Source organism: Callorhinus ursinus, unplaced genomic scaffold (genome assembly GCF_003265705.2).
Source record: "Callorhinus ursinus isolate GAN/ISIS: 27379988/994484 unplaced genomic scaffold, GSC_fseal_2.0 scaffold6, whole genome shotgun sequence".
NCBI lineage: Eukaryota > Metazoa > Chordata > Mammalia > Carnivora > Otariidae > Callorhinus > Callorhinus ursinus.
In genome coordinates, this window is record NW_027397068.1 from 4,589,632 (window position 1) to 4,609,928 (window position 20,297).

Below are 20,297 nucleotides of genomic sequence, written 5' to 3' on the forward strand. Positions count from 1 at the left end.
CATTCCCACCAGCAGTGTAAGAGGGTGCCCCTTTCTCCACAACCTCTCCAACATTTGTTGTTTCTTGCCCTGTCCATTTTTGCCATTCTAACTGGTGTAAGGTGGTATCTCAATGTGGTTTTGATTTGAACTTCCCTGATGGCTAATGATGATGCACATTTTTTCATGTCTGTTAGCCATTTGTATGTTTTCTTCAGAGAAGTGTCTTTTCATATCTTCTGCCCACTTTTTGACTTGATTATTTGTTTTTTGGGTGTTGAGTTTGAGAAGTTCTTTATAGATCTTAGATACCAGCCCTTTCTCTGTAGTGTCATTTGCAAATACCTACTCCCATTCTGTGGGTTGCCTCTGTTTTGTTGACTGTTTCCTTTGCTGTGCAGAAGCTTTTTATCTTGATGAAGTCCCAAAAGTTCATTTTTGCTTTTGTTTCACTAGCTTTTGGAGATGTATCTTGAAAGAAGTTGCTGTGACCGATGTCAAAGAGGTTACTGCCTATATTCTTCTCTAGGATTTTGATGGATTCCTGTCTCACATTGAGGTCTTTCATCCACTTTGAGTTTATCTTTGTGAATGGTGTTAGAGAATGGTCGAGTTTCATTCTTCTGCATGTGGCTGTCCAATTTTCCCAGCACCATTTATTGAAGAGACTGTCTTTTTTCCATTGCATATTTTTTCCTTCTTTGTCAAAGATTATTTGACCATAGAGTTGAGGGTCCATATCTGGGTTCTCTATTCTGTTCCATTGGTCTATATGTCTGTTTTTGTGCCAGTACCATGCTGTCTTGGTGATCACAGCTTTGTAATAGAGCTTGAAATCGGGCAACGTGATGCCCCTAGCTTTCTTTTTCTTTTTCAACATTTCCTTGGCGATTCGGGGTCTTTTCTGATTCCATACAAATTTTAGGCTTGTTTGTTCCAGCACTTTGAAAAATGTCATTGGAATTTCGATTGGGATGGCACTGAAGGTATAGATTGCTCTGGGTAGCATAGACATTTTAACAATGTTTATTCTTCCGATCCATGAGCATGGAGTATTTTTCTGTCTTTTTGTGTCTTCTTCAATTTCTTTCATGAGCATTCTGTAGTACCTTGAGTATAGATCCTTTACCTCTTTGGTTAGGTTTATTCCGAGGTACCTTATGGTTTTTGGTGCTATTGTAAATGGAATCATTTCTCTAATTTCTCTTTCTACAGTTGCGTTGTTAGTGTATAAGAAAGCACCTGATTTCTGTGCATTGATTTTGTATCCTGCCACATTACTGAATTGCTGTATGAGTTCTAGTGATTTGGGGGTGGAGTCTTTTGGGTTTTCCACATAAAGTATCATGTCGTCTACGAAAAGAGAGAGTTTGACTTCTTCTTTCCCAATTTGAATACCTTTTATTTCTTTTTGTTGTCTGATTGCTGTTGCTAGGACTTCTAGTACTATGTTGAACAACAGTGGTGAGAGTGAGCATCCTTGACATATTCATGATCTTAAGGGAAAGGCTCTCAGCTTCTCCCCATTGAGGATGATATTCGCTGTGGGTTTTTCATAGATGGATATTATGAACTTGAGGAATGTTCCCTCTGTCCCTATACTCTGAAGAGTTTTAATCAGGAAAGGATGCTGTATTGTGTCAAATGCTTTTTCTGCACCAATTGAGAGGACCATATGGTTCTTCTCCCTCCTCTTATTAATGTGTTCTATCACATTGATTGATTTGCGAATGCTGAACCGCCCTTGCATCCCAGGGATAAATCCCGCTTGGTTGTGGTGGATGATCCTTTTAATGTATTGTTGGATCCTATTAGCTAGGATTTTGTTGAGGATTTTGGAATCCATATTCATCAGGGATATCGGTCTGAAATTCTCCTTTTTGATGGGGTCTTTGCCTGGTTTGGGGATTAAGGAAATGCTGGCATCATAGAATGAGTTTGGAAGTTTTCCTTCTGTTTCTATTTTTTGAAACAGCTTCAGTAGACTTGGTATTATTTCTTCTTTGAATGTTTGGTAGAATTCCCCAGGGAATCCATCAGGCCCTGGACTCTTGTTTTTTGGGAGGTTTTTGATAACTGCTTCAATCTTGTGACTGGTTATTGGCCTATTCAGGTTGTCAGTTTCTTCATGTTTCAGTCTTGGCAGCTTAAAGGTTTCCAGGAAGGCCTCCATTTCATCCAGATTGCTCAGTTTATTGGCATATAGTTGTTGATAATAATTCTAATAATTGTTTCTATTTCCTTGGTGTTAGTCGTGATCTCTCCCCTTTCATTCATAATTTTATTAATTTGGGTCCTTTCTCTTTTCTTTTGGATAAGTCTGGCCAGTGGTTTATCGATCTTATTAATTCTTTCAAAGAACCAGCTTCTAGTTTCGTTGATCTGATCTGTGTTTCTGGTTTCTAATTCACTGATCTCTGCTTTAATTTTAATTATTTCTCTTCTAATGTGTGGCTTAGGCATCGTTTGTTGCTTTTTCTCTATTTCTTTAAGGTGTAGAGTTAGTTGGTGAATTCGGGATTTTTCTATTTTTTTGAGTGAGACTTGGATGGCTATGTATTTCCCCCTTAGGACCGCCTTTGCAGTATCCCACAGGTTTTGGACTGATGTGTTTTCGTTCTCATTGCTTTCCATGAATTGTTTAAGTTCTTCTTTGATTTCCTGGTTGACCCAAACATTCTTGAGTAGAGTGGTCTTTAGCTTCCAAGTGTTTGAATTTCTGCCAAATTTTTTCTTGTGATTGAGTTCCAGTTTTAAAGCATTGTGGTCTGAGAATATGCAGGGAATAATCTCAATCTTTTGGTATCGGTTGAGACCTGATTTGTGACCCAGTATGTGGTCTATTCTGGAGAAAGTTCCATGTGCACTCGAGAAGAATGAGTATTCTGTTGTTTTAGGGTGGAATGTTCTGTAAATATCTATGAGGTTCATCTGATCCAGTGTATCATTCAAAGCTCTTGTTTCCTTGTTGATTTTCTGCTTAGATGATCTGTCCATTGCTGAGAGTAGAGTATTGAGGTCTCCTACAATTAACATATTGTTATCAATATGACTCTTTATTTTGGTTAACAGTTGGCTTATGTAGATGGCTGCTCCCATGTTGGGGGCACAGATATTTACAATTGTTAGATCTTGTTGGATAGACCCTTTAAGAATGATATAGTGTCCTTCTGTGTCTCTAATTACAGACTTTAGTTTAGAATCTAATTTGTCTGATATAAGAATTGCTACCCCAGCTTTCTTTTGAGGTCTGCTGGCATCGAAGATGGATCTCCATCCCTTCACTTTCAGTCTGGATGTATCTTTAGGTTCACAATGAGTCTCTTGTAGGCAGCATATGGATGGGTCCTGTCTTTTTATCCAATCTGCAACCCTGTGCCATTTTATGGGAGCATTTAGGCCATTCACATTAAGAGTGATTATTGAAAAATATGAATTAGTTGTCATCATGTTGCCTGTGAAGACATTGTTTTTATAGATTGTCCCTGTAAATTTCTGTTGTATATCACTCTTGGGGTCTTTCTCCCATTATAAAACCCCCCTTAATATTTCTTGCAGGGCCAGCTTAGTGGTCACATATTCTTTCAGTTTCTGCTGGTCGTGGAAGCTCTGCATCTCTCTATCCATTCTAAATGACAGCCTTGCCAGATAAAGTATTCTTGGCTGCATGTTTTTCTCATTTAGTACCCTGAATATGTCTTGCTAGGCCTTTCTGGCTTGCCAGGTCTCTGTAGATAGATTTGACGTTATTCTGATGTTCCTCCCTCTGTATGTAAGGAATCTCTTCCCCCTAACTGCCCTTAAGATGGTTTCCTTGGTTCTAAGATTTGCAAGTTTTACTATTACATGCTGGGGTGTTGGCCTGTTTTCCTTGATCTTGGGAGGGGTCCTCTCTGCCTCTAGGACGTGAGTTTGTTTCATTTCCCAGATTAGGGAAGTTCTCAGCTACAATTTGCTCAAATAAATCTAGTCCTCTCTCTCTCTCCACTCCCTCCGGGATTCCAATTATTCTGACATTGGAATGCCTCATGGTGTCACTTATTTCTCTGATTCTATTTTCATGGATTCTGAGTTGTTTTTCCCTGGCCTCCTCTTTTTCCTTTTAATCTATTATATTGTCTTCCAGGTCGCTTATTTGTTCTTCTGTCTCAGTTACCCTAGCTGTTAGATTATCTAGATTGGATTGGATCTCATTGATAGCATTTTTAAGTTCTGCCAATTCAGCTTTCATTTCTGCCCTTAGAGACTCTGTGTTGCCATTAATTGATTTCTCCATTCTAGCCACTGTCTTCACAATTGCTAGCCTGAATTCCATCTCCGACATCTTGGCTAGATCTGCATCCGTTTGTAAATCTGCAGCATAAGTCATAATCTCTGAGTCGTTTCTATTTTGAGGGCTCCTCCTCCCAGTCATTCTGTTGATGGGTGTTTGAGGGAATGTACAGAGTCCAAATTATTGACCAGAACCCAAGCAAAATGCACCTGTTTTCTTGGGACCTTAGGGTTGCTGGCCTCTTGTTTTCCCAGCCTGTCTTCTGGGGGAGGGGCCTGCCGCGCTGTTACTCAGGCAACCCTGTTTGGGCGGAGTTGCCCTGCCCCCCTGTGGCGGGGATGGGCTCAGCGGGAATCAGTTTTGGGGGCTTTTGTTCTCTGGTGGCTTTCCCTGGTGGCTTTCCGCGTCTCTTCCGCGAGTCAGAGCGGAAGAGACTGTTTCCAACCCTCTGCCTCAGAGCAGAGAGACCGCAGTCTGTTCTTCAGTGAGCTCTCCAGGCCACACTGTCTCCGTTTATGTCCGTGCTGCTATAAACTGCAGCGTCCTGGGTTGTGCGCCCCTCCGCAGCGCTCCCAGTCCTGCCTTCAGGTTGGAGCACGTCTCTGCACTTTGTGCTTCTAAAACCGCCAACCGCCCCCAGATCACACATGCAACCCCGCCGTGCGCGGTTTCCGCCCCAGGGGCTGCCCTAAAGTCCTTTCCCCACCGCTACTGGTCTGCGAGTCTGTGCCCCGTCCCCAGCACGCGAGGCTGTCGCTCACCGGCAGTGTAGGATCCCCACGGCCAGGCACCATCCCACTGCCATTTATTCTCCGATATCTGCCTGCGGAATCACGGCTCCCCGCTTCATACCTCAAAACCAATCGCCTGCCATATTCTGTTTGTAGAAATCCAGATCTTCTTACATTTCAGTCTGGTTTCGTGGGTGCTCAGAGTGGTCTGGTAGATATCCAGCTCAATTCCAGAGACCAGTTGAAATAGGGTCCCCTACTCCTCCGCCATCTTTCCTAGTCCCCAGAAGGCAGATGCTTAACTGACTGAGCCACCCGGGCACCCCCAAAATGTATTTTTAAAGCTACTAGAATGATGAACATTTTTAAAAGACAGTTTTTTAAAAAAACTGTACAAACTGGACTCTGGGAATAGGACTCTGACTTGAAAATCCTGGGTTCCTTAAGTAAAATATGAGTGAAACTAGCCACAGAGTTTCTGCAGGAGTGGGGGGACACCAAGACACCGGACCTTATTCTAGCAATGTGGGATAAAAGAGATTCAAGTTTAATTTCCTAATAAAAAGAAAAGCTTCAGGATGCTGTGAATCGGGCATTGCTTGAGAAGGTATAGGGGAGAAAAAGAGCTATCAAAGTTATTGATATTTGAAAAATGGGAGCTTCTGACTCAAGAAGATTCGTTTCTAATAAGCCACAACTCCAGCAGGGGTGCTAGAGATTAAAACGGAGTTTGGACTAATACATGATTAAGTAGCCACAGTTTAGATAAGTAAGCTATCTCTAAAGGGCGATAGAAAAACTGCCATCCAGGTTTTGAAATTTGTAATTACTCAATGAAGTGAATGTTTAGCATAAAGCAAATGACATTCTTAATTTTTCTTGGCAGAAAGCCAGGATAGAATATTAAAAGAGAAAAAATACATACATTGTGGCTGAGAGTCTTTGCCCCCATACCATCCCTGGTTTCCTTTAAAATTCTGAAAACATTTATTTTTTCTTCACTGGCATTAATTTAGCCATCACTTCCCACTCGCATCTACTTAACATGAGTTCTGTGTGAATGGTAGCTCAGCTTCCTCACACTGACCAAGAATGTCTGGCTTTGCTGTGTGTTAAAAAATAAATGCTTCATGCGAACACTTGTGACTTGTATGGTTGTCTTCCACTCTTCTTCTCCTTACATGTCTTTGAACATCATCAATGTCCTTCCATGGGTCACAGGACTCGTTGAGGAGGTCAGCATACTCAGAAGTGACACAGGCATCTTATACACTGCTAAGCACTGGAAATACCTGCAAGGTGAGTCCATTTTGTACTCAGAGTAGTATATCCATATTTTAAATTTATTATTTGAAAAATAAAATCAATAATCATAAGAAGATAACATTAGGAATAACTTCTGTTTTACTTTAAAATCTGTTAAAATATGTTTATGTAGTATATGCCATCTATTCTATTTTGTATGTTACAACTCTAGACCACATGAACAGATGACTTTAAAATATTTGACACCAAAGTAATTACCCTTTGCATACTGGATAGGTCATTATTTAGAGTCACATTTTTTCCATAAATCAAAGAAATTGAGTTATCATGACTAATTCTTAATCTGCTTTCTGTCTAAAGATAGCAAACATTTGGACTAAAAAATTGAAAAGCTAATTATTTAGATGTTTTATCTACATGATATTAAACAGCCAGATGTCTGGTTAAAGTTTTTGTTTTTTTAAATAGGGCAAAATGGAAATTTCAGTTGCCTTCTAAATTTAACTAAAGACCAATTTGATCAAAACATTTACTCTGGAACTTGCATTATCGATTTTGAATGCCTATATTGATCAAATTAACCAGAGGCTTTACAAACTGCACTTTACGCCGCAAACATGGGTAGCCCAAGCCTTTAGCAACCTTCCTGATGTAGTACACCACCCACCCCCATATCTCTGAGTTAAAAGGGGTGGGGGAGGGGGAATGTTTGAACCTAGCTGTGCTGGGAGGTGAGGGTATGTGTGTACACATGTATTTATATCTCCCCTAAATTTTCCCCCAGATATTCTTTTACTCATCCTTTCTCATTTCCCACTCATTAATACAGATGCATGGCTACTGAATCAGACTAGTGTTATCAGCCACTATTAAGCTACCTTTTGTAAATCCTTAATTTGATCACTGACACCTGAAAATCAACTGGCAAATAATCTAGATTAAATAGCTTAATATGTTCTGTGTCTGTAGTAAAAATCCTTTATTTAAGAGGATGTTTTCAATTGAAATATGGTCAACTTTAAAGTTTTAAGAAATATCCGCAATGTTATTATGAAACTAAGTTTCCAATTTTATGATCATTTGATGACTCATTTTTCTGAAGCCCCAGCTGCATATGATTAATGGGATTTTATTTGGGACTTGACTTTTCTCACTTTTATTTTTCAACACTTCTGGGAATCCTTCAGAAGCTTCCACCGCTGTTCTGTTTTTTAGATTTTCAAATTGTGCCTTCATACATGTGATACAAAATTAAAAATATACCATTTACTTCTATGAGGATGTTATGTTACTACTTACTCAAATTCCTTTTTTTTTTTTTTTTTTAAGTAGGCTCCATTCCCAGCATGGGGCTTGAATTCATGAACCTGAGACTAAGAGTCACATGTTCTATTGACTGAGCCAGCCAGGTGCCCCCTTAAATTCTACACTAATAATGAATGTTTTGGTTAAAACTTAGGTTCTTATTCTTAGAACATTTAAGCATTGTGACTATGTGTCCCAAATCAAAAATACTAATATGCTTATGAGGACAAAGAGACTGTATATTTTAAATCTGTTTAGTTCTTTAGAAATCTAAGATGTATGGTGGTCATACATCTACTGTAGAGGATTCAGATTCCTCCTTTAGTTTATTTCTCTCTGAGTGACATTTCATATTGGTAATTGTTAAGTTATAACAGAAATGAAATACAGGGGATTTAATTCAATATTCAGAAGCCCACAGATACATCAGCATACTCTCCCACTTAAAATTAAAGACTTTTGCACACTTAGTGGAAAGCACTGACTATAAATAATCAGTTTTATAAAATTGAAATATAAGTTATTCTCCCAAAATCTGTGGACAAATGTGATGTCTCACTGAAGAACATTGTAGTCTTAAACAGTTTTAAGTCTCTTGCCATGACTTCTTAATCTATCTGTATGGTTTCTTTCATCTTTGGCTTCAGTCCAGCTTGCTTTCATTTGGGGCTGATGCCAGTTTGTTTTTTTGTTTTTTTGTTTTTTTCTAAATTAATTTTGGCTAATAAATACCTACAATATATTTTACTATATTTAATTGCACTAGGAAATTGGACTTTGATTACAATTAAGTAGAACATTTCAAATATAATATCATTATAGCATAAGTTGGTCCAGCATCTGTGTTAGATTACATTATCCAAACACATGAAACAGTCTGATTTCTGACTTGGTCATCCCCTGCAGGCAGGGATCTGCTGTTTCTTGCCAGTTGAATTCTGTTTTCTTTTTTTTTAAGATTTTATTTATTTATTTGACAGAGAGAGACACAGTGAGGGAGGGAACACAAGCGGGGGGGGTGGGGGAGGGAGAAGCAGGCTTCCCGCAGAGCAGGGAGCCCGATGCGGGGCTCGATCCCAGGACCCTGGGATCATGACCTGAGCCGAAGGCAGACGCTTAATGACTGAGCCAGCCAGGCACCTGAATTCTGTTTTCTTGTTATTGTTCTCACTGTCAGTGGATCATCCTCACAATCCCATAAATGCTGTTGAACTCCCAGCGGTTTCCTATAGTTCTTACCTATTACATTGTTCAAGAATATTACTTTAAACAACAACAAAGAAGAAAAAGGAGGGAGGGAGGGAGGGAGGGAAAGGAAGAAAGAAAAAAGAAAGAAAAAGAAAGAAAAAAAGAATAGGCTGTTCTTACAGAACTTCACAAACTATTTTCAATCAGGATTTAGGTAATAACTCCTAGCCCCAAAATAGCCAGTTCATTTTGTTTTTAATAAATTGTAATTCAAAGAAACTTTACCCAGGAAGAAACTGGATTTGTTCTGAAGGTCCAGAAGCTCTGGAGATCAGCTGTCCACGTTCCTTTAACCTTATGGCAAGGTTACCTTAGTTAATGCCACATCTTCCTTATTTATTCCTTGGAAAGTCAATGGCTGATGTGGAAACAGCTGAGTATATTATTCTAAGATGAAGTGATTAAATCATGTGGTTGAGGGTTGGATGCAGGAACTCTGGGGATGGATATTTTTTCCCTAGTTCTTGACACGGAATCTTTCTATGAGAACTTATAATTAGTCTCTCTAAAAGCAGCCCATGCTTCATTTGATGTGGCCATAGTAAACTCTCTTCAAGGTTGAGCCTAGGAGGGTTAGTGGGGATGAGTAAAATATTATCACACATCTTTGTTGAGGAATTACAGGGGATTAGAAAGACATGTTTCATAACACCCACAGAACATGTACATCCATGTGATAGCTTTGGGGAAATGGTCCCCTAGTGCTGAGGTAAAAAGGAATAGACACAAGATTGTTATACAGGGCCAAGTTGGGAGAGCAGGTTGGGCAATATTAAATGAGAAAATACATATAAATATATCTTAGGGCATGCCTGGTGCTTTGAAAGCTAACTCTTCTGCAAGATCTGGAGTGGAACCTAATGCTTAGAAATGGAAGCCAGCGGTAGCAGAGGGAAGGTCCAGAAATCAGGTGGTACTTCTCCTAGGCATCAGTCCCCTGGGGGTTCAAATGATACTCCCAGTGTCAGCTTTAGGGAATCCTCTTTCAGGGCATCCACTTTGAGGCTCAGGCAAATTTAGCTGATTCCAAGTACTGCCTGAACTCAAAAGCGGGTATATCCTTCATCCCCATCTTCCCGGGTGGCTGCTGGTGAAGGAAAACACCATTTACAAATATCTGCTTGTAGATCTGGAAGTGTTGGAATAGAAATAGGGACTTTTAGTCCCTAGGACGAAGAGGGTTACAATGCCCCTTCAATAGGACTACCCTGGCAAACTGGCAAGTTAATAGAGTACAAAACTGGCAAGTTGTTCATGATCTCCATACAGGAAGGATCTCCAAAGTTAGAGAAGTTAAGGTTCAAGGATGGAAATATCTTCCTTACTAAAACACCATATAAAACTCTATAAGTTCTGAGTCAAGAAGAGATCTTATTTTTTTTAAAGATTTATTTATTTACTTATTTTAGAGAGAGAGCAGTGGTGAGGGGCAAAGGGAGAGAGAGAAAGTCTTTTTTTTTAAGATTTTATTTATTTATTATGTGAGAGAGAGAGAGCACAAGCAGGGGGAATAGCAAGCCGAGGGAGAAGTAGGCTCCCTGCTGAGCAAGGAGTGCAGTGTGGGACTCAATCCCAGGACCCTGGGATCATGACATGAGCCAAAGGCAGACAACTAACTGAGCCACCCAGGCATCCCAAGAAGAGAACTTAAAGAGAACCCTCAATTGACAGGAGCTGACCCTACTGGCAGCCTCTGACCCTTGCACCTGATCATTACCTTTCTGTAGGGTCTATTGCTTTGCCTCTGTCACCAGACAGTCTCTTTTTAGTTTGTTGGCCTACATGTAATGACAGCCTTCTTTTTCTTCATTCTTCTTAGTGAAATAGTGACATGTAGCATTTTAAAAATTAATGTGATTCAATATTAAACAAAAATTAAAAGGCAGTAATTACAAGCAAGATGCTTCACATAAAGTCATGCTTCCAAAGTCCAAGTTCTTGATTTTAAGACAAATACAACCTAGCCCCCAAAACCATGAAATTTCCTGCTCTGGGTCTTCCTTCCTCCCACCTCCCCATCCTGCCTGTTACTTGGTCAGAGTTTTCTAGCTGCCATATTTTTTCAGTATTTCTGCAGATGTGACAAATATTCAAACAGTAGGCTGAAATAGATAATAAGGAATGACTTACTTCAAGTAGGGCTGTCGAGAAGGGCTTCCCTGTAGAGAACCGAAGGATAAGCAATAACTAACCATGAGATGTTGGGAAAAGAAGGTTACTGGCAGAGGGAACAGCTTGTATCCAGGAGGCAAGAATCTGGTGTCCTAGAGGAACTGAAACAAGTTCTATGGAGCCAGGGCATTTTGAAGAAGGGAGACAGGACATAAGATTAATCTGTAGAGAAAGTAAAGGACTAGATCATGAAGGCCATGGTGAAGTGTTTCGCTTTTATTATAAGTGCAAGAAGTCACTGAAGGCTTTGAGCAGGGAAGTACCAGGATTTAATTTATTTTTTGAGGTCCTTCTTGCTGTGTATGGAAGAGGGGATCAAAGAGAAAAAATGGAAAAAAGAGAAACCACTTAATAGGCAACTGCATCTATCTGGGCAAATGATGAAGCTGGCTTAGACTACTGTTTTCAGTCTTGTTTGTCACAACCTGTTACGGTCACACAATGATTCTAGTGGTGTTGAGCGGCAATATCAGTGAAATAGAATGATGTACAATAGAAAATATCAGAGGCCATCCTATCATTTCATGACATTTTCTTCAAGTTTGTTATACATATCCACACAGATATGCATGTATAGGATTATACTGTAAAGTGGACTTACCGCTCTGGGCACTGATCAGAGAAGCCATGGTGGTAACAGTGGAGGCAGAAAGAGGGGATTCGTCAGATGAAGATATCTTCAGATACATGGAGCTGGAAGAAGTCACCTTAGAAAGCACATAAAGATCGGAGACAGAGTTCTGTGATCTATTTTATTTCATTTTAAGTATTACATTCCTATCTTTGTACCCTGACTAGTCTTTAAAAAATTACTTACCACTTATACAGAGTAAAAACATAAGAAGATTGTACCACTAATATGGGAAAACAGAGGAAAATTACAAATAAGGGGCAATTTTTTAAAGTATACATATAGAAAGAATTGGAATGTAACCTGATGGTCACCAGTAGTTCTTTCTCTCACATTTGTCTGGCTGTTACTTTTTGGGGTCATTGATATATCTGTAGCAGAGATTATAGGCAAATTAACAATTTATAAAAAAGCTGTATACAGGGGAGGAAATAGTAAACTATATCTATTCAGTCTTCATTCCTTCTAAGAGAGAACGTTCCTTGGTCTTCTGAGGTAACAATTCTAACTTTGCTGAACTTTTTCACAATACAGTTTGATCTCTGCTTGTTTAACTAACTGTTCAAAACTTACATTACCACCACAGTGAGTAATAAACATGTATAGTGTCTTAGGTAAAATGTCATGTTTATGTTTTGTCTAATATAGGATATAATGACCTCTCTTACAGAAGGTTATCTTAATGAGTATCACCGTCCATATCTACTTGAGCAGCTTGGATTTAAACTGCTATTTGGAATAAGTCTTTAACCTGATGAGAAATAGATTTATATTAAATCACTGAAACTCAGAAACTTGCCTTGGAAAGAAAGGGTGCATGTCATGGGCAATTAACAGATGCAGAAATCCTTTAATTTTAAATCATGCCCTTAGCTGGGGAACTTTATACTATGCTGACAAAAGGCTGAATCTAATAATGCTTTTTATTTTACAAACACATATGTACACACCCACAATCTATGAGTGTGTTAAGACCCATATTTACAAACAACCCATTTACAAATTGCTAGATGAGACCAGCATTTACTTCCTACTCCCTCTGCCATTTGAAGAAAGCCAATTTACTATTTCATCACCTTTCTTCTTCCTGGGATCCTTTGCCTCAGTTGTAAAAATACATCTTTCTCCCCTCCTTCTGTCAGACACCTATCTTGCTTTGTGGTAGGTGACAACCAAAGACCTCAATTGTATTTTAATAGTAAATTCTTAAAGATCTACAGAGTCAAAGAAATGAGTCTCTAATTGTAGAAAATTAACTTCCAGTGGGAGCTACCTTACTTAGTTGGTACTTGAGATGCCTTCCCCATTGCTTCTCAAACCAGACCACCCAGGTACCTTAACTGCATAGGCTAAACGTCTATACATTTTGATAAAGCCACCCAGAGAGCTACTCCTGACTCAACTAACTAGTTGTGCTGCCGACTACTGTAAAGTCATTCCTGTGCCACATGAACCACAGAATTTCAGCAAGTAAGGAGCTGAAGACGGGTAGCATCATGATTTTCAGTCTGTTTCTTCATTCTCAAACCTCACAAGGTTGAATCTTTCTGCAGAATTTCACTTTGGTTTTTATTATTCACTGAGGAAGTCTGGTACATATAAAAGCTTCCTCTTAGCATAGATAAGATTAACAGGCTAACAGTTCTTTGGGTAAGTAGGATTAATTATCAGGAAGCTGTTGATACAGTTCATTGTTGACCTGTAAAAACCTAGTAAGAATGAGGTCAAATAAAATAATAGGTCCATTTAAAGTTTGGGTCATATAAAACGTCATTAAGAATCACATTATTTCAGCAAAGAAAATATTGCAAAGAGCTCTCCTTTTAAAAGAAAATAGTTTTTCTGCTGGAGAGCTTCCAAACCACACCATTTCAAAACCTAAACACTGCAAACCATTGAAAGCTAATGTTTAACTGTCTGGTTCTCGTCTCAAAAACCTTTTCCCCCTTGGTATTTGGTTTTTGTTGAAATCCAGGTGTCATCTGGCTTTTAATCCCAATTATGTTACTTTTGCTGGGCCAAATACTTTCATTGCCCAGGGGTTACTTTTTTATATCCCACGTAGTATAGAGTGAATTCTACCCTGCTCTGTGTGATTAGGAGAAGTAGTAATCAGCATTTTACTAGAGTTGAGGAAAACAGTAAAGAGCAGGGCTAGCCCAACGCAAGATTGTGAAATGCCTGAAATTGTTAAAGCCCTAGACACCTAATTTGTCATTTAACTCTTTTGGTGCCCTAATCTCTGTGAAATCTTGTTCAGCTGAGAGCTGTATGATTCTTCTGAGCATCAGTTTCCTCCTCTTTTGGAGGATGGACTGAGACCATGTGTGATATAGTATACAACATATGGCCTGATACATAGATGTTCAAAAATTACTAGGTCATCATCCTCCTCTTCATTAATTTATCTCTTAAGCCTCAGGACTAAGGGATATTTAATACTGATTTATGATGAAATTATTTTTAAGAATGTTTACTTTTAATACTTTCATTCTTGAGGGCTGGAAAGCTCTCCAAACCTGGAAGAATGTGTCTCTAATTCTGACATTGTAGGGCCTGTAGGAGGAGGAGAAGATACGTATCGGCTTAGAGGAAGCTTCACTGCTCTACCATGAGGATAGCTGCTTGCTCATTAGACTGCATTAGACAGCCTTGCTGGGGGAAAAGAAAAAAAAAGATTGTGCAAGTCGGGCATGGAGGCCAGCATGTGGAACCTGAATGCTCATACCAGAGCCAGAGAGCCCATGTCCCAGTTCAGTTCCAAAACCGTTCCCCTGGCAGCCCACAGGTCTGGATTCTTCTGTCTCCCTCCCACCATCATCTATTCACTGAAGGATCTAATTAGTGCATTTTTTAAATGCTGTAGTGGCAGAAGCAGATTCCAAATTTGAAAGGTATAAAGTTTATACAATTATAGGGGCCCTCTTTAGTAGAAAGGATGCAAAGAAATAATAGGTACAAGGGTAACTATTTAGCTAAAATAAAAGAAATCACCACAAAGTAGACTGAAAAAGTATATTTGAAAAGATTATAAATACCACAAAACATCACACAATCCATAAAAACAATGTTTGCTAATTACCTTCCTGACACACCCTATAGTTGCCCCCCCCACTTTTTTTTTTTTCACTTGCCTACTCTGATTGGTCCCTTATGTATTTCCTGATAGGAGAGAACTTGTGAGTTAACATGGGATCAAAAAAAACCAAAACCTTTGTTTACAATTTTATGTGTAGGATGGTTTGAAAACTTTCCACAAATCAGCTTCTGGCTCTGAACATCTCAAGCCTCTTTTCTTCTCCATCATCCACAGATTCCTGGTATTGTAGCATAGACTCATATTGCATTACAACTTCTAACGCTGTGTCTTCATTCCATGACCTCAAGTGAGTGGGCAGTGGGGGTATGTATGAAAGTATTCCTGCATTGAGGACAGGAAGCAATAATTTAGCTACACCTGGAAGTGAAGGCAAACCACATAAATACATTTCACTAAACTCAAAACAAATGATCTTCAATTCAATTTCCCATTAGCCAGATACCCAGAATGTCCACAGCCAGCCTGTGGACACCACTCAATATGAAGGGACGGGGAGAGGAATTTGATATGGGAAGAGAGAGCAGTCTTAACTGATTGCGGTTAAAATATTTAACTTTTTCAAATTTTACAAAAGTCTAGGCCTGTGCAAATGAGAGTCCCTTGAAAATTTAAAGCTTTTTTTAACTTCACAGAAAATCCATTTCTTCACAGAGGCATTAGCCCAACACAGAATTCTGAGGATGAAGGAGAGGTCCTACCCTTTCACTCATGTGGAAAGAGCTCTTTTGTGTTGAAGTGCTTCGTAACTTATGAAGACTTATACAGAGGTAATAAAAATAATATCATTATTATTACTAAAGTCCATCGTGCCCAAGCATGAAGCAGTCTCAGAGGCAGAAATCACAATATCTCGCTGCTTGGAGAATGGAGAAGGAACTTGAGTTGCCTTCTTCCCAAACCATGAAGAACCTGGTTTTCTCCTGCCTGCTCCTTTAGCTAAGATAACCTGAAGAAGCAACTTAAATTGTGTTAAGAATTTCTTTTATCTGGTTCAACAATTTTACTTGCCTGATTATTTAAATCCTAACTTGACTCTGCCACTAACAAGTTATGTAAGCTTGGATAAATTAGTTTGCCTCTCTAAGCCTCAGTTTTCTCATCTATAAAATGGCAATAATAATAATTTCCTTGAAAAATTGTAGAAAGGACTAAATGGATAGCACATACTACTTGGCTCCGAGTAGATGACTAAGATATTGCAGCTATTAATTCCGATAATAATAAGGGAAGAATCAAGAGGGGGATGTTAGACAGCCAGAGGTTCAGGGACTCCAGATGTGCCAAACATAGTATGAAAAATCAAGCTCTATAAAAGCTGAAAGGGATGCTTTTATTTCGGTTCTTCCAGTTTTCCCCAGAGGGACACAGTAGCAACACAGCAAATGTGACCATGGCAACATGATGGCTATGGTACTCAGTGAATAGAATTTGTCAATAATCATGAGGCTTTTAGGAGGCAGTAGGAATTCATATCTGGCTCAGGTTTTCCTTCTGACGTATGCTTTAATTTTGAAATTGCATGAGATTTGGGAAGTGTTCTAGCCTCAGAGAGTTTGATAATTGAACAAGAACAGCAAATTGCCCCTAGTGATATCTGCAAAAAACTGACATTGAGTACCTAGCAGGTAGTAGAGGCCCTGTAAGGTTCTTTAATTCAGCTAAAGTAATTTATCCTCAGAGGGCCTGGGCACTGCTGCTTGGGTTGGACATGGCCAGGCTTTGAATAGCCTGAGACATCAGGTAATTTGAGGAAGCAAAGCACTATCAGTGATTGGCTCTGAAGCTAGACCACGCTAGGCCCCAAATCCCAGCTCTGGCATTTAACATCCATTTTTTTTAGGTTTAATTTACTTTTATTTAAATTCAATTAATTAACACATAGTGTATTATTAGTTTCAGAGGTAGAGTTCAGTGATTCATCAGTTGTATATAATACCCAGTGCTCATTACATAACATGCCCTCCTTAATGCCCATCACCCAGTTACCCCAGCTCCCTATTGCCTCCTAAAATCTTAGCATAGTACCCTCTAGTTCCATCCAGCTCATTGTAAATGGTAAGATTTCTTTCTTTTTTTTTTTTTTTTTTTTTTTGGTGTTTGAGTAAGGTTTCATTGTGTATATATATACCACATCTTCTTTATCCATTCATCTGTTGATGGACATCTGGGTTCTTTCCATAGTTTGGTTATTGTAGACATTGCTGCTAAAAATATTGGGGTGCAGGTGTCCCTTTGGATAACTACATTTTTATCTTTTGGGTAAATAACTCGTAAGTACTTAACATCTTTATAACCTAGAGCAAGCTACTTAAATTCTGTGTCTCAGTTCCCTCATTCTGAAGTGGGGATATTAAGTACTTCATAGGGTTGTAGTGAGTATTAAAGTGATTATTAAATGAGGTAGTATTTCTAAAGCAAGTGCTCACTAACAGCTAGTTCTAATGTTAAATGGGAAGTCTGGTGGAGTGTCCAGCAGGTATTTGGCTTTGTGTATCTGGCACTCAAAAAAGAGATTATAATTAAAGATAAATTTTAGGTTTTGTAGTTGTATTAGTTCCCTGTGGCTGCTGTTTAACTTGGGTTTTAAAACAACAGAAATTGATTCTCTCACAGTTCTGGAGGCCACAAGTCCAAAATCAGTACCAGTGAGCCAGTCATGGTGTCAGGAGGCCATGCTCCTTACAGAGACTCTAGGGGAGAATCTATCCCTTGCCTTTTCTGGCTTCTGATGGCTGCAACATTTCTTGTATTGTGACCTCATCATTCCAATCTCTATCTCACATTATCTTTTTCTCTGTTATCTGTAAGAAATCTCCATCTTCCTCTTTCTAACAGAGACACTAGTGATGGCTTTTAGGGCCCATCTGGATAATCCAGCATAATCTAGGATAATCTCCTCATCTCAAAACCATTATCTTAATCATGCCCACAAAGATCCTTTTTCCAAATAAGGTAACATCTACAGGTTCCGGAAATTAGGACCTGATGTTTTTGGAGGCCATTATTCAGCTTACCACACTGGTTAATATATGATACTGTAAGACATATGGGGAAAATGAAATTATGAGAAGGAAAGAGATCTAAATATAGGACTCTAAGAACCATAAACATATGCAGGGAAGCAAAGAAAGAGGAGCCACTACAGGTAAGTAAGTGAGGAGAGAGGAGCAGTTAGAGAAGGAGACAGTTGGGATAGGGGTGGGGGAGTGTTTCATATTCTAAGGACATAGTACATTTCAGAAAGGACAGCATGACAGAAATGATTCAGAGAATCAGGGAAAGGGCTGAGAAGGAATCATTGGGTTTGACTACTAGGAAAAAAAATCCATAAATATGGCCAGAGTGGATTCATTGGCATGGGGGAGAGAAAGCCCCAATTGTGGTGGATTAAGGATGGAATCACTTACCTCTGTGATAATACTTTGTATGTAGGTACAGGTGGAGGGGAAAATGGTGCAAATACACATCTTAGCAAGCTACTCCTCCACCTCTCTCTCAGTGGTATTTTCTTTGGATTCCTAACAACAAAAGCTCATCAAAGGCACTGAACTTTCCAAGGTAGACATGGCCCATGATTAGAAGGGGAAGGTACTGCCTCCTTCCCGTGTAAATATGCTTGCTCTCCCGCTCCAGAGGTTGATGACAGAGGCTTATTCATCCTTTTAATTGCTCAGCTTACTCTCTGTCTCTAAAGTGTAAATGACTAAACTAGTCAAGTAGTGATTTTTTAATCATTATACTCTTTTGCAGTATCTTCAAGAGAACTCTATTAGTTTGAATTTTTTCAAATATATAAACATTTTTTAGTCATCCAGCAATCATTACGGATCACAGTGTGCTAAGAATTGTATTGGGAATAATGTAAGACATATTAAGGATAATATAAGATTACTATAGTATTAATGGCTAACATTCCAGTGCCTTTTATGTGACAGAAACTGATTTAAATACTTTATATATCAACATATTTCAAAATCTGATGAGAAAGGAGATATGGGAATGATATTAGTATTATCGCCTTATTTTATAGAAGAGAGAACTGAGAGTCACATGACTAGGAAGTATGAAATGTGAGGTGAGGAGGCCTATCCTCTGAACCACTATGACATACATTTTTTTTTCAGCATCTGCAAGAAAACATCTCTAACACACTTGTTTGGGACAGAAGCATACAAATAAGCATTATTTCAAAGTGATATAACAAAAATAAACTTTTGGCTTTAAGAAAGCCTCATAATACTGAAAATATTCATCTATTATTCATTTTCATATTTACTGATATCTACTATGTGCCTAGGCACTGTTGTAGAAACTGAATTTTCAAAAATGGACAAAAACCCTCATCCTCACGTTCAAGTAAACTGGCTCCATCTTTCAATTTCATGCAATAATCAATACTGTCACCATAGTCCCAGAACTGAGTGAGATGAAGCCAGCTTTCCCCTAACTGCATATAAGAGAACAGCATTGACTCATTGGAAGAAGGATTACAATGTATGGTAGAAACTACCACTACCCACTGCTGAAATGATCCTTCTAAGAGAAACTATACTATATACTGAACCATGGCTGAAAAATAACACAGAAGAAAAGAAAAGGAAAAAAAAAAGGAAGGAAGATGATCATATATGAAGAATGTTTTCTTGCAGCTCACAGATCTTTCAAGCATCTAAACCAATAATCCAGGTTCAGAGAGGTACTATCTTCATAATATTGAGCAACTCATTCAACTATTCTGAGTATGTTTCCTGAGGACTGTATTACCTGACATTTAAGATCATTTTCAGTCTACTTCCTGTGACCCTAAGTAACAAATATTAGGAGTTAAAAGGAATCCATAGAGCTCTTCATGTTCCACTTCCCACCCACTCACAGGAAGGAATCTAGAGAAATTTCAAAACCTCAAGTACTCAGAATAAGATAGCCCACTCTCGGCCTCTACAGCAGTGAAAATGGAGCCCCAGAGCTCTGGGAACTTCTCTCTTTCACATCCTATCACTGAAACTCATTTGCTCTTTATCCCAAAAGAAAACTCATCCCTCGTCTCCAGGCATGGTTGCCAGATAAAATGCAGGATGTTTGATCGAATTTAAGTGGTCGTCCTGCATTTTTATTTGCTAGTTTGGCAATATAGCCAAGGTCTCTCAGTGCCTTAGGAGAAAAGGCACCATATCCAGGAAGACTTCTCTGATTACCCAGCCTATGTTGAATTGCAGTTTCTCCTTCCTCAACAGTCCCTGTCTTACTCCTGTGTTAATTTTCTCCATAGTATTTATCATCATCTGAAAAGTGATACATTTTATCTGATTACATTTTGTTTTTTATCCTATATTCTCTCCTCCTCCCACCGGGATGAAAATCCTACAAAACTATAGATATTTATCCACTTTGTTTATGCTATCCAGTGCCTGCAGTAATGCCTAGCACAGAAAATATCTGTCAGTGAATTTGTAAATTGTCGATTCATTTGATGTCAAAAATGATACTACCATTATAATAAACATCATAGGTAAATTGAATAATAACTAATCATAAAAATAGCTGGTATTTACTGTGCGTATAATATCTACCAGGCAGAATACTAAATAGTTT

General features: G+C 38.8%; 1 protein-coding gene across 1 annotated transcript in view; it reads left to right on the forward strand.

Annotated features, from left to right (window-relative positions):
• LOC141372947 (uncharacterized) overlaps positions 1-20,297 on the forward strand; it is a 195,903-nt gene that overhangs the window by 7,948 nt on the left and 167,658 nt on the right. The window contains exon 3 of the mRNA XM_073893526.1: positions 6,205-6,282. Coding sequence (XP_073749627.1) covers positions 6,205-6,282 — 78 coding nt within the window. The remainder of the gene's footprint in view (positions 1-6,204; positions 6,283-20,297) is intronic.